Source organism: Bactrocera dorsalis, chromosome 2 (assembly GCF_023373825.1).
Source record: "Bactrocera dorsalis isolate Fly_Bdor chromosome 2, ASM2337382v1, whole genome shotgun sequence".
Taxonomy (NCBI): Eukaryota; Metazoa; Arthropoda; class Insecta; order Diptera; family Tephritidae; genus Bactrocera; species Bactrocera dorsalis.
In genome coordinates this window covers 60,029,315-60,044,667 of record NC_064304.1, presented here as the reverse complement: position 1 = coordinate 60,044,667, position 15,353 = coordinate 60,029,315, and the positions used below count along the sequence as shown (strand labels likewise).

Sequence of the window (15,353 nt, the reverse complement as noted above, 5' to 3'; positions counted from 1 at the left end):
ACTTATGGAATGATGTTAACCTTAAAGCTGCTAAAATTTTTAAGCATTTTGAAGATTTATGGGAAGGTATTAAGGAAGCTTGGTACTCTATCCCAAAGAAGAGATGCGGGAAGCTTATAGTAAATATGGTATGCGGATGCGATGATATACATACATACATAATTGAACATAGAACCAAGTTTTAGAAACGTAAGCATATTATGGCACCAAATCGTTTAATTTTCAAATTTCACATGATTTTTGCGGGTTTGGTAAAATGTGCTATTAGGGTGACCAAGGCATTTTAGAGAGAGTTCAGGTTTTTCAAATAATACTAATTATTTGTGAATTGCTTTGGAATTAAAAGTGATTAAAAGTTAGAAAATGTATAGTAAAGATATAGCATTTGAAGCACTCTCAATACGCGGAAAGGAAAAAATTTCAAATTATTGAAAATTGCGGAAAATGTGGACAAAACTGTAAAAATTAAATAAAATAAAATACGTGTAAAAATGAGCAAGTTGTAGTAATAGTATAAAGTGTTTTAAGCAGTGAAATAGATTTAGAGGCAATTCCAGAGAAACATAGCTATAATATAGCTTAGCATAGCTTAAATACTAAATTAGCTAGATGGTTTCACAAACATAGGCCCACTCGAATAGCGCAGTAGACCTAGTTAAAATTTTAGGAGAAGAAAATTTAAAAGTAAACGCGTGTTTTAAATTTGATTCTGTGGAGAAGCCATAACCAATGTTGCAGGGTGTTCATATATCTATTTCGGTTTGAGCAAACAGAAAAAAAAATATTTGATGTGTTTAATTTTTCGCCTTCTTTGATCAGCGACCTTAATATCGAATTTCGGTAGGAGGGAACAGTAAACCGAATAGCCTTAAAAAATTTAGGTACGATTTGGGGCACTCTCTGCATTATGGTTTACAGGTATTTGAGAAAGCTATTCAAATCGAACTTCGTGCTATAGTTTGCGATGTTCCAGCGAGAGCATTCATAAGCGGCGTTCCTGGTCATACATCTAGACATGGTGGCTCAAAATGTACACAAGTTGCAAAAAAATTCAATGGGCTATTAACTTTTTGTACCTACTTAGGTGTTTTGATAACGATTTTAAAAGTAGAAAATATGTAAACCATCACTCCAAGTTATACTTAAATAATAAATCCGATTTTGAAAAAGTTAATGTGTTTATGGTATCTCAAGTTCCATTAGATTGCATGCATCTAATGGAATTAGGCGTAATGTGTAAATTTTTAGTAAAATTAGTTACTAACAAAGTTTTAACGAAAATACCAGAAACTAAAATTCTTTTAATATCACACAAATTAATATCAATGCGTCTGAATACCCTAAAAGAGTTTGCACGTAAGCCACTTTCTCTTTACGAATTGCAAAACTGGATGTCAACGGAATTCCGGCAATTTCTTCTGTACACCGGTATTATTGCTTTCAAAAATTAAATTTCTGTTGGCTAGAATTTCTTCTCTTGCATTGCGCATATAGACTGTTGTGTTGCTCAAGGCTCCGTGAGTCAAACATGCAAATTTCGCATAATATGTTAACTTTTTTTGTATTTAGAAAATTTCCCTTTAGTATTCAGTAAAAACAGCGTTTCATATAACCAGAGAACGTATATTTACAGAGAAGGTTCACGATGACGAAAATTTAGGGATATTTCAATTTTGGGATATTTACTGTTTTGGATGAGCGTGTTTCACCACAGAAAATTATTAGCGTGTTTCACCACTTAACATCAGGGGAACGACAATAACAGAACTGAGTAGTTGTTAGAACCAATGGGAAAAAATATGTTAATATACATATATAAAAGAGAGCCAATGTACGTTAAAGCTAATAGAAACATATACATATATATGCAGGTGTTTTCTGGTTGGTGGAAAAGTTCTTGTATTCTATGTATGTATGTATGTATATTAGGGTGTGTCATTCTGAGGCAACCTTTTTTTTCAACTGAAAAGCAGGCTCAAAACTTTCGAAAATGTGTAAAAAAAAGTCAAACAAAAGATGAGCTCTTAACCTTTAACTAATAACGTGGTAGTAAATTTTACACCTTGTGTTTTGATTTTCTCATAATCCTAAAAAGGGCTTCTAAAATAAACGACAAATTTTTCAAAAAAATACAAAGAGTTTAAAATTTTCTTTCCAAATACAGTAATTAGAATTAATTTAAATCAGTTTGATGAAATTTGTAAGTATTATAATAAAAAAAACTCTAATAAATTTTAACAATCAAAATGGTGTAAAATTTACTACTACCTCTAAATCTACGTTTCGAAATTTGTTAAAGTTAAAGGTTAATATTAAGAGGTGCCTATTTCAAATTTTCTGTTTTCCATATAAATTACATAGAAAAGAACTAATTTTTTTTTGTGGTGGTTATTGTGCGGAGGTTTTAATGTGCACACGCGACGGCGGCCAGTAAGGATGGTAAACTCGATTCCGATTCTACTCGGGAATCGAGTTTTCTCGTTAAATAATCGATTTTTAAAAATCGATTTTCAGTAGTCGAAGTGGATTAAGAACCGGTTCTTGACATTCAAAAAATCGATTATTTTACGAGAAAACTCGATTTTCGAGTAGAATCGGAATCGAGTTTACCATCCCTACTGGCAGCTATCGGGGCACATATAAAACCTCCGCACATTAACCACCACAAAAAAAATGATTTTTTTTCCATGTAATTTATATGGAAAACAGAAAATTTGAAATAGGCACCTCTTAATATTAATATTAAGAGCTCATTTTTTGAGTGACTTTTTTTTACACATTTTCAAAAGTTTTGAGCCTGTTTTTCTTCTTCTTCTTTACTGGCGTAGACACCGCTTACGCGATTATAGCCGAGTCAACAACAGCCCGCCAATCGTTTCTTCTCTACGCTACGTGGCGCCAATTCTTCTCCACTTGGTCCTTCCACCGGAGTGGAGGTCTTCCTCTTCCTCTGCTTCCCGCGGCGGGTACTGCGTCGAATACTTTCAGAGCTGGAGTGTTTTCATCCATCGGGACAACATGACCCAGGCAGCGTAGCCGCTGTCTTTTAATTCGCTGAACTATGTCGATGTCCTCGTATATCTCGTACAGCTCATCGTTCCATCGAATGCGGTATTCGCCGTGGCCAACGCGCAAAGGACCATAAATCTTTCGCAGAACTTTTCTTTCAAAAACTCGCAACGTCGACTCATCGGTTGTTGTCATCGTCCAAGCCTCTTCACCATATAGCAGGACGGGAATTATGAGCGACTTATAGAGTTTGGTTTTTGTTCGTCGAGAGAGGACTTTACTTTTCAATTGCCTACTCAGTCCGAAGTAGCACCTGTTGGCAAGAGTAATCCTGCGTTGGATTTCCAGGCTGACATTGTTGGTGGTGTATACACTGGTTCCAAGATAGACAAAATTATCTACAACTTCAAAGTTATTACTGTCAACAGTGACGTGTGTGCCAAGTCGCGAGGGCGACGACTGTTTGTTTGATGACAGGAGACATTTTTTCTTGCCCTCGTTCACTGCCAGACCCATTTGCGTTGCTTCCTTGTTCAGTCTGGAGAAAGCAGAACTAACGGCGCGGGTGTTGAGACCGATGATATCAATATCATCGGCATACGCCAGCAGCTGTACACTCTTATAAAATATTGTACCTGCTCGATTCAGTTCTGCAGCTCTAATAATTTTCTCCAGCAGCAGATTGAAAAAGTCGCACGATAGGGAGTCGCCTTGTCTGAAACCTCGTTTGGTATCGAACGGCTCGGATACGTCTTCCCCGATCCTGACGGAGCTTTTCGTGTTGCTCAACGTTAGTTTACACAGTCGTATTAGTTTTGCGGGGATACCAAATTCAGACATCGCGCCATAAAGGCAGCTCCTTTTCGTGCTGTCGAAAGCAGCTTTGAAATCGACGAATAGGTGGTGAGTGTCGATTCTCCTTTCACGGGTCTTTTCCAAGATTTGTCGCATGGTGAATATCTGGTCGGTTGTTGATTTACCAGGTCTGAAGCCACACTGATAAGGTCCAATCAGTTTGTTGACCTTTAATCTTTCACACAATACGCTCGATAGAACCTTGTACGCGATGTTGAGGAGGCTTATCCCACGGTAGTTGGCGCAGATTGTGGGGTCTCCTTTTTTATGGATTGGGCAGAGCACACTTAGATTCCAATCGTTGGGCATGCTTTCGTCCGACCATATTTTACAAAGAAGCTGATGCATGCTCCTTATCAGTTCTTCGCCGCGTCGGCCCCTGCCGCTTTGTTGTTTTTCAGGCGGGCAAGTGCTATTCGAACTTCTTCATGGTCGGGCAATGGAACGTCTGCTCCATCGTCATCGATTGGGGTATCGGGTTCGTCTTCTCCTGGTGTTGTGCGTTCACTGCCATTCAGCAGGCTGGAGAAGTGTTCCCTCCATAATCTAAGTATGCTCTGGGCATCGGTGGCTAGATCACCTTTGGGGGTTCTACAGGAGTATGCTCCGGTCTTGAAACCTTCTGTAAGTCGCCGCATTTTTTCGTAGAATTTTCGAGCATTACCCCTGTCGGCCAGCTTATCAAGCTGTTCGTACTCACGCATTTCGGCCTTTTTCTTCTTCTGTCTGCAAATGCGTCTCGCTTCCCTCTTCAACTCTCGGTATCTATCCCATCCCGCACGTGCTGTGGTCGATCGTAACGTTGCGAGGTAGGCAGCCTATTTTCTCTTCGCTGCGACACGGCACTCCTCGTCGTACCAGCTGTTCTTTTGCACTTTCCGAAAACCAATGGTTTCGGTTGCAGCTGTACGTAAGGAGTTTGAAATGCCGTCCCACAGTTCCCTTATACCAAGTTGTTGACGAGTGCTCTCAGAGAGCAGGAGTGCAAGCCGAGTGGAAAATCTTTCGGCTGTCTGTTGTGATTGCAGCTTCTCGACGTCAAACCTTCCTTGTGTTTGTTGGCGTGCGTTTTTTGCTGCACAGAGGCGGGTGCGAATCTTGGCTGCAACAAGATAGTGGTCAGAGTCGATGTTAGGACCTCGGAGCGCACGCACATCTAAAACACTGGAGACGTGTCTTCCGTCTATCACAACATGATCGATCTGGTTGGTGGTTTTTCGATCCGGAGACAGCCAGGTAGCTTGATGTATCTTCTTATGCTGGAATCTAGTACTACAGATAACCATATTTCGGGCCCCGGCGAAGTCGATCAGCCTCAACCCATTTGGGGATGTTTCCTCGTGGAGGCTGAATTTACCGACCGTAGTGCCAAAGATACCTTCTTTGCCCACCCTAGCGTTGAAGTCGCCAAGCACGATTTTGACATCGTGGCGGTGGCATCTCTCATAAGTGCGCTCCAAGCACTCATAAAAAGCATCTTTTGTCACATCTTCCTTCTCTTCCGTCGGGGCGTGGGCGCAAATCAGCGATATGTTGAAGAACCTCGCTTTGATGCGGATTGTGGCTAGACGTTCATTCATAGGAGTGAATGATAGTACTCGGCGACGGAGTCTCTCTCCCACCACGAATCCAACACCAAACTTGCGCTCCTTTATATGGCCACTGTAGTGAATGTCACAAGGACCTACTCGTCTCTGTCCTTGTCCCGTCCATCGCATTTCTTGGACGGCGGTGATGTCAGCCTTTATCTTTACGAGGACATCTATCAGCTGGGCAGCGGCACCTTCCCAATTAAGGGACCGGACATTTCGTTTTCCATGGTCGTCATCAAAAGGGGGTCTCTCATCCGAGGCTGATTGTTGATTTTCATTGGTAAGATTTTTTACGTGCCGGGTCCCAAACCCAGCGGACAACCCTGCGGAGGGGATATTTCGCCTTCTCACTTTAGCTCGCCTTCAAACGGATGTTCTTAGGCTACCCAGAGGATACTTGGTCAAAGACCGGAAGTCGTGAGCTGCTTGAGTCATATGTAAAAGAATCGTTTCTGGCCACTCCCAAGTGAATGGCGATCAGAGAACTTTTCTCACTTGCGTGAACTTCTACACATGAGGAGTTCCTGAAGTGGGTGGAAAATTTACGAATCCCACCAACGCAGGACTTACCCACCCGCAATGCATTTGTATGCATTAAGCACTTTGTTCAAAGTGCTGTGGGTGTGAAAAAGTTGAAGGCACATGCTGCGCCCACCCTAAATCTTGGTAAGTGATGTTTTTTTAAATTTAAAAAGTGCATGGATTTTAATTTGTAGATACATATGTATATGTATAAGTACATATCGCTCATTTACATGAAAAGTGTCATACATAAGTTGTTTCTAAGAAAATGGAAAACAGCATAAATTTATTGAATAAACTAGTGAATTGTAGTAAAATATTTTATTTGGCATAAACGTTGTTTGTGAAAAATATAAAGAAATTTTGATGCCATGAAAATTTAATTTTTATTGTAAAATATCTCGTGTTCGATTTAAAAATCCTGTGTTCACGTAAATGAGCGATATATGTATGTATGTACATACATACATATTAACATACATAAGTGTACATAATAATATAAGTGTTTTAAATTCATTAGTTATGATGCAACTAAAATTTATAAATTGTTTAAATTATACTCATTTTCTTTAGATTACACGCCATGTTTTAGTTAAAAAGAACTTTTTGGTTTTTTCTCATAACAATTTTATTTAAAACGATAAATTGATATTTTAGTCACGAAATATTTGACAAGGTCATTAAACTAAATATCGGCGAGACTCCAATGACGAAGATGGTTTGTGGGGGTTGGCAATCGCGTTGAACGGGATCCTATATGGGGCTTAACTCATTTAAAATTAAATAAAAATAAATATTTTTCTAGACATACATATAAAGAGTATGCTAATATTTTCAAAAAAAACAAAAAAATTCATAAAATGTCAAATGGAAAAAATTCTGTTTGAATTGTAATATCAAACTGTTTGATTTGTATGAACAAACTTTAAACTTAAATCAAATTCTTAAGATTCTTACCACTGGATCGTTTCTAAGCTGAGAAATATTTCATTCTAATTTTATTTTCAAATTTATTTGTGTGCAGGGGCGCGTGGATCCGCGCCTGCATGTGTGTATGTTACCTATTGTTTGAACATACATACATATGTTGTGTGACCTTGGGTTTGTTTTCATATGCGTACATTTACAAACATTGTTTTGCATGACAATGCATTTCATGTTCAATATACATACATATGTACATATGCAATGTACGTTCAATATATTTGAACATAGATATTATGTATGTATATTTGAACATAAATATTAGCAATTTATTTAAATTTTTTTATGTACATAAATAGGATATGACGAACCCCCTAAGCATTTGTGGACGGCTCCATTGCCGATTCGAAGATGCTGCATTTCTAATTGGCAGAAAACGCTTTACAAATTTCCGAACGAGAAAGATGTTCGAGAAAGTTGGGCAAAGGCTTGCAACTTAGTTGTATCACCTTCCGATAGTCTTTTTATTTGTCGAAGCTATTTCGGTTCGCAGTACGTTACCAAATTCAAACTATTGCCTGGGGCTTTTCCCTGTTTCAGATTAGGTTCAGCACTAAGTCGTAGCTCATCTAGTGCTGACTCAATTTGGGTGTGCCCGCCCGTTTCTAATACTTATGGTCGTCCTGAGGTAGCTGTAGGAAGTAAAGAAGAGAAGGACGACACAACTTTGAGGCAATTCGAAGCATATTCAATTTTAGAAAAAAGGAGATTAGAATTAGAACCCCAAAATGACGAAGTAGGCTATGCATTAGATAGTCGTGAACGATTTGCTCGATCGGCACGTTACTATCAAAGTAATGCGCTTAAATTGAATAATAAGATTAAAGACTTGGAAAAAAGGTATCAAGACCTTAGTAAATGTGCAATAGTTGCGGATGTAAATTCAAGCAAAGATGCTGTAACATTCGCTAGGATGATCGTCACGAAGCGACGATGACTATTGCCATCTAATTAAGTCCATCCGAAACACATTTATGAAATATGATATTTCAACTCCAGATGGAATAGCCAGCTTTAAAGTTAAAAAAAAACTTTACTCCATAGATCAAGACAATACATGTTTCAAGATATGTCCAAAACTCACAGAGGCCCACGTATATCCTAGCGTTTTTGAAAAAATGTCCGTAAAACGTGCAACCCAAGTTCTGAGCAATTCGGTTGTGGCTGGCATAGAAATGGCCGATAGCCAAAATTTATTCGGCTCCGACGAATATATATTAAAATGTGCAAAGCCTACGCAGTTATTTGTAAAAAAAATGAATGATCTATTCGATGATCTAGACTGCAAGAATTTGTTTCAAAAAATCCCTTAAAATGTCCGCTATTGAAAAACGACTCCGGGAAGGTCCAACGCCTCTTTGATTACCTTAAGTATTTGAAATCATTAAAACTTCCGAACATGGCTCACAGTAGGTGTTTAGGTGGGTTCTGTTCCACAATTGTTGGAATTATTCAGTTGAGCCAAGAATTATTCAGGGAACAAAAGGAATTAAGTTATATATTCCTTGGGAAACTGAATCAAGACGCGTTGGAAATTTTTTTTTATAGAGTCCGGGCTAGCCATGGTGTCAATACCCATCCGTCTGCCAATGAGATACAGTATATAGTAGCTCGTTTAATTTCGATGAAAATTTTGAGGAAAAATTTTCAAGATAAGGGGGCTAATTGTGAGGATGATGACGACATAAATTTAGACTGGAACTTAGGCCCCGAAGATCGTCATCTCGAAGTACAGGGAGTCGAACAAGAATCTGAGCAACTCGACCTGGAATCGTTTACTATTCCAGACGAAAACTTTGTTGAAGAGGAGGACACAGCTGACGTCCAGATCAAGCGATATTACACTGGCTATAGTATTTACCAGAAAATTTTGTGTAAAATCCATTGCAAAAAATGCGCTACGGCAATGACGAAGACACAAAGTGATTTATCGCTTTATTCGGAGGCCCTAATCAAAGCGAAAAATTATAAGGATGACGCCGATTTAAGGCTGGTCAATCCAAGTGATAGCGTCTTCGAAGTGTGTCGACTGCAGATGATGTGGTACGTCAACCTTTTCAACAAATATGCTCATTGTTCAAATGTTCGTAGTCTGATGTTGTCCGCAATTAAAGAAAAAACGGAAAATGTTTTTCCTGAGTGGTTTGATCCAACCGATGAGTGTTTTACTCATAAAATTAAGTTGTTAGAATACTTGGTAACGGCACGGTTATTCAAAAACTCGAAATGGTTAGTAAAAGAAGAAATTTATAATGAACAACATCGGAAGAGCGATGCTAAACTAAATAAACTGAAGTAAGTTGCAAGTCAAGACCGTTTGATTTAAGAACATCTTACTTTTGGGTGAGTAATGAATTCATTGAAAATACATATTTACTTTTTTTTAATATTTAGTATTTTATTCTATTTACAGGTTTTTTTATTTTCAGCTTTTTCTTCTATTTTCAGGTTTATCTTGTTGTATTTTCAGGTACTTTTTTCTTCTTATTTTTCTCCTTTTTTAGCTTTGCAACTGAGTTTAGCTTTTTTAAACACAAATGTTGTTTCCATCTTGTTTAAGTGCAACATTTGTTTTTAAAAAATGTAGCAATATAAGTATGGTTACTGTATTATGTTGTATCGTTACCTTATTTTAATGTTACTTGAATAAGCAATCCTGTTGTACTTTTGAATTTGTATCATACCTTATCTTAATGTTACTCGAATAAGCAACCCTGATGTACTATTGAATTTGTATCATACCTTATTTTAATGTTACTCGAATAAGCAACCCTGATGTACTTTTGAATATGTATCATACCTTATTTTAATGTTACTCAAATAAGCAACCCTGAGTTTTTAAACTTGTAACTGGCGACATGAAAGTGTAGAGAAAAATAAAGAGGAGGTCAGTTCGAACGCAACCATTAAACGAATCGGTCATCCCATGCTACAATATTTCAGAAGTGGGATTCGGGTACAGTAGCAAAGTTTTAACAAATTTTTTTTTAAATGGAGTGCATCGATACTAATATATATACGGCGGCCCAGTTGCGTGAGTGGTTGAAGCGGTTGGGACTCCCGACTCATGGCAACAAAAGTGCCCTAGCAATAAGGTTGGGCGATGTGCCTGCGGTTGAGCGTGGCGATTGCCCTAGTTTCGCTGGCGAGGAGGTTGAGTCGGTGGGCGTTGGTGAATCACCTTTGGAGGAGACAGCGGAGCGTGATTTGGAGACACAAAATGAGCTCCTGACCAAAGAAGTCGAGCGGTTGAAGCTGGTGATTGTGCAACTTGGATCGAGCAGTGTGGTGGGCGGCGCCGCTGGTGTGACAGAGAGGGATGATTCATCGAATGGCAGAGCTTCGAGTGTTTTGAATGGCGACGTAACGAATGTCAGCGCAACATATAACAGACAAGCGAACATACAACATGCAACGATTAATAGCGGCGGCGCTTCGAACGACGGCGGCGCATTGAACAACGGCAGCAGCGCTTCGAACGACGGCGGCGCATTGAACAACGGCAGCAGCGCTTTGAACGACGGCGGCGCTTTAAAAGACAATGACGCTTTGAACAGCGATGGCGCTGTGGGTACAGTAAGAAACGAAAAAGATAGCGCTACGGTAAGGAGTGTCGGTGCTATACCTTTGGAGATGGTAAAAGATCTGTTACCAGAATACGAAGGTGGGCCGAATTTCAACATATGGATTCAACAGTTAAGAAGTGCTGGAAAAGTTTTTAACCTTGATCATAGCGCGCTGCGCGCTGTAATGATAAGCAAGTTGAAAGGTAGTGCAAGAGTGTGGCTGCACGCGAGGCCTCTGTTTATCACCGAAAATATAGACAGCCTTGTTGCAGAAATGCAAGCGGTGTTTGCACCAACACACAACAAGTTGTTGCTGCGAAAACAGTTTGAAGCGCGCAAGTGGTCGGTTGGCGAAACCTTCCAAAAATACTACAATGAAAAAGTTTTACTGTCAGATCTGTTGAATATGGATGAATGCGAGCTGATTGACCATATTGTCGAGGGTATGCCGGACGAGCAGTTACGGAATCAGGCGTATATCCAATGCTACACTACAAGAGTGCAGCTTCTGCAGGCGTTCGGGAGAGTTGAATTGAAACGTGACTCGATGCAGATGCCTCGCACTAATGTCAAATGTTTCAACTGCAACTCATTTGGACACATGGCCGTGGCATGTCGGAAGCCGAAGCGAGAGGTTGGGGCGTGTTATGGGTGTGGCAGCATGGAACATAAAGTCGCTACGTGTCCAACGAGGATTCAAAACAACCGTGCAGATGAGAGCCCATACGTAAGATATTTAAAGTTTATTGTAAGTAATAATACTAAATGTATTTTATCTTTAGAATGCCTCATAGACTCAGGAAGCCCAATAAGTTTTGTAAAACGATCATCCTTACCAGATACTATTGAATTTAATGATAATTTTTCAGTTTGTATTCCATATTTTGGTTTAAATAAAAGTAAATTAGAAATGTTTGGTGAATTTAATTGTAATGTTTGTTTTGAAAATAAATTTGTCAATATAAATTTGATCGTAGTGGCCGATGAGACTATGGGGTATGACGTAGTTTTGGGTAGAGACTTTTTCAAAGCAAGTAATTTAGTTTTGATATGCAAGGATGAGATCAAAGAGAATACATTAATTAAGTTAAAAAAGAGTGTTGATGATAACAGTGTTGAATATGCAAGCGTAAACGATGAAGGTAAACCTAAAGTGGGCGGGTTCAAAAAAGATTGTAACAAAAATTGTAAAGTAGAAAAGTGTATAGTTACGTTAAGTGAAACAAATGATAGAAAAACAAAAGTGGGTGATATAAATAAAACTGAGTGTATTGTTGACGAAACAAATGATAGGAAAATGATAGTTGATGCAAATAGAAATAAAACGTTAACTGATGTGAATAAAAGAAAAGAGATAATTGATCGGAAAAATAATTTGAGTGATAGTCGATGTAAAGCAAATATGGTTACAAATTGTATTGTTGATGAAATTAAAAAGTTGGGTGATAAGAAATTAGATCAAATTAATGAAGTGGAAAGTAATAGTGAAAATAATGAAAGTTCTAGAAATATAAGATGGTTAATGCTTATTGATTTTGATAAAGGGAAAGAACTAAGTCTGAATGTGGGAAAAAATATATCACATTCAATTTGTACAAAATTAAATAAAATATTTACAAAACTGTATGTACAGGCCGAACGTCCTGATGAACCATTGGTAAAGTGTAACATGAGACTCGTATTAGAAAACATAAAACCTTTTCATTATTCCCCGCGGCGATTATCGTATGTAGAAAAAGGGGAGTTGCAAAAGTTGATAGATGAGTATTTAGCAAAGGGATATATCAAACCAAGCGAGTCCGAATATGCGTCGCCGATTGTATTAGTAAAAAAAAAAACGGGAGATCTTAGAATGTGTGTAGATTACCGGACGTTGAATAAAGTAACCGCGAAAGATAATTATCCGATTCCATTAATTGATGACTTGTTAGACCGGTTAGCGAAAAAGAAAATATTCACAAAGCTTGATCTTAAGAATGGGTTTTTTCATGTTTATATGCATCCAGAATCGGAGAGATATACGTCTTTTGTGACTCCGTTGGGCCAGTTTGAATTCACGAGAATGCCTTTTGGACTTAAAAATGCACCATCGATGTTTCAAAGGTTTATACACAAAATATTTGCAGAAATGATAAAAGAAGGAGAAGTTATAGTGTATTTAGACGATATCATGATTGCAACCGAAAATTTAGAGAACCATTTCCAAATTCTAGAAAAAGTATTAAATAAGATAACTCAAAATAAACTTGAATTAAGGTTAGACAAGTGTGAATTTCTACAAACAAGCGTGAATTATTTGGGTTATATTGTTGACGGTGAAGGAATAAGGGCGGATGACAAAGGACTAGAAGCGATAAAAAATTTTCCGGTGCCAAAAAACGTTCATACAGTACAAAGTTTCATAGGTTTGTGTTCGTATTTCAGGAGGTTTGTGAAGGATTTTTCTGTTCTGGCAAAGCCTCTGTTCGACTTGACAAAAAAGGAAAAGATATTTTCGTTTGGGGCAAAAGAATTAGAATGCTTTGAGCTTTTGAAATCTAAACTGCTAGGCGCCCCGGTACTTGCGTTGTATGACCCGAATGATTACACCGAGTTACATTGTGATGCAAGTTCGATAGGGTTAGGGGCTATTTTATTGCAACGGAAAGAAGATGGAAAGATGCACCCAATTTTTTATTTTTCGAAAAGAACTACAGAAGCAGAGTCACGATATCACAGCTTCGAGTTGGAAGCTTTAGCAATAGTTAGTGCTTTGAAACGATTTCGTGTGTACCTTCAAGGAAAACCCTTCAAGATCATAACAGATTCACTTGCACTTACATTGAATAAAAAAGAACTTAACCCTAGAATAGCACGACGGGCTTTAGAATTACAAAACTTCAATTATACGTTGGAGCATCGAGCGGGAAAACACATGCAGCATGTTGATGCTCTAAGTCGGTCCAGTAATATTCTAGTAGTAGAAACAAATACCTTTGAAGAAAATTTGATTATATGTCAAGGAAGAGATGAGAATTTAAAAAAGTGGAAAAGACTATTAGAAGAAAAAGAACATAAATTATTTGAGATGAGAAATGGGGTTTTGTACAGAAAAAAAAATGATGGCAGAGTTTTATTTTGTGTTCCACAAGATATGGAGGGTAATGTAATTTACAAATATCATGATGAGGTTGGCCATGTTGGAATAGATAAAGTAGTAGAATTAATATCGAAAAGCTATTGGTTCCCTAAGTTGAGAGAAAAGGTTGATAGACACATAAAAAATTGCTTGAAATGTATTGTATTCTCTTCCAAAAGTGGGGCGCAGGAGGGTTTTTTACATAGCATTCCAAAAGGAAGAATTCCCTTCGAAGTTGTTCACATTGACCACTTCGGTCCGATTGATAACTCATTAAAAACGAAACACATTTTTGTCGTCATTGATGCATTTACAAAATTTGTCAGACTTTACCCTACCAAAACAACAAATACTAGAGAAGCGATTCAAGCGTTGCAAAGTTATTTCCGGATTTATAGTCGTCCTAAATGCATTGTGTCTGATAGAGGAAGTTGTTTTACATCTGGTGAATTTAAAGAATTTTTAGAACAAAACTCGGTTCAGCATATTAAGATCGCTACAGGTTCTCCACAGGCAAATGGTCAGGTAGAGCGGGTAAATAGGAGTTTGGGGCCAATGATATCAAAAATGTTAAACACAGATAAACGATACAACTTGAATGCGGTAATAGAAAGTATAGAGCATGCTTTAAATAACACGATACATAGGTCAACCGGGGAGCACCCGAGCGTAATGTTATTCGGTGTAAATCAAAGAGGTGAAGTTGTTGATTCGCTGAAAGAAAACTTAAGAGAAGTTGATAAGTCATGTGAAAATCGAATTTTGCAGGATATTCGTGAGAAGGCGAGTGTAAAACAAGAACAGTTGCAACAGTATAATACAAAATTTGTTAATAAAAAAAAGGCGAGCGCCAAGAAAATATGTAAAGGGAGATTATGTGGTTATAAAAAATTTCGATTCTCACGTAGGGGTGTCTAAAAAACTGATTCCTAAATTTAAGGGACCGTATTGTATTGAAAAGGTTTTACGAAACGATCGGTACTTACTTAGAGATGTCGACGGGTTTCAACAGTCTCGAGTCCCATACCACGGGGTATGGGCAGTTGGAAATATAAAACCATGGTTCAAAGGACGCGAAGTCTAGTCAGTCACTTGAGATCAGGTGATCTCATGGTCAGGACGGCCGAATTGTAGCAATATAAGTATGGTTACTGTATTATGTTGTATCGTTACCTTATTTTAATGTTACTTGAATAAGCAATCCTGTTGTACTTTTGAATTTGTATCATACCTTATCTTAATGTTACTCGAATAAGCAACCCTGATGTACTATTGAATTTGTATCATACCTTATTTTAATGTTACTCGAATAAGCAACCCTGATGTACTTTTGAATATGTATCATACCTTATTTTAATGTTACTCAAATAAGCAACCCTGAGTTTTTAAACTTGTAACTGGCGACATGAAAGTGTAGAGAAAAATAAAGAGGAGGTCAGTTCGAACGCAACCATTAAACGAATCGGTCATCCCATGCTACAAAAAGCAAGTGAAATTCAATAACTTTTTTATATATTAAGTCGTGTGAGAAATTTCCATTTCAAATGGACAATTTCGTAATTCTGCATTATAATTTTTTTAACATTTTAAACTTGCTTATACATTTTATAAAAAATCTTTAAATTGTTAATTTTAAATAATAATAAATCAATAAAATTTGCATTTAAGTATATTCAGAAAACAATAACCTTGACTTTGATTTGTTTA

At 37.7% G+C, this 15,353-nt stretch overlaps 3 protein-coding genes across 7 annotated transcripts in view; 2 read left to right on the top strand and 1 right to left on the bottom strand.

Moving 5' to 3' along the window:
• Window positions 1–15,353, bottom strand: part of LOC105234087 (tyrosine kinase receptor Cad96Ca) — a 252,333-nt gene that overhangs the window by 138,141 nt on the left and 98,839 nt on the right. The gene's annotated exons all lie outside the window — the stretch shown is intronic.
• Window positions 1–15,353, top strand: part of LOC125776665 (uncharacterized) — a 263,872-nt gene that overhangs the window by 151,747 nt on the left and 96,772 nt on the right. The gene's annotated exons all lie outside the window — the stretch shown is intronic.
• LOC125776637 (uncharacterized) lies at window positions 9,696–11,455 on the top strand. Its single transcript, XM_049450077.1, has 2 exons — window positions 9,696–11,255; window positions 11,311–11,455. The coding sequence occupies exons 1-2, from the start codon at window positions 9,954–9,956 to the stop codon at window positions 11,320–11,322; spliced, it is 1,314 nt and encodes a 437-aa protein (XP_049306034.1). The 5' UTR covers window positions 9,696–9,953; the 3' UTR covers window positions 11,323–11,455.

Coding starts and splice junctions, on each gene's coding strand:
- LOC125776637 (XM_049450077.1), top strand. CDS start 9,954: ATGGAGTGCATCGATACTAATATATATACGGCGGCCCAGTTGCGTGAG.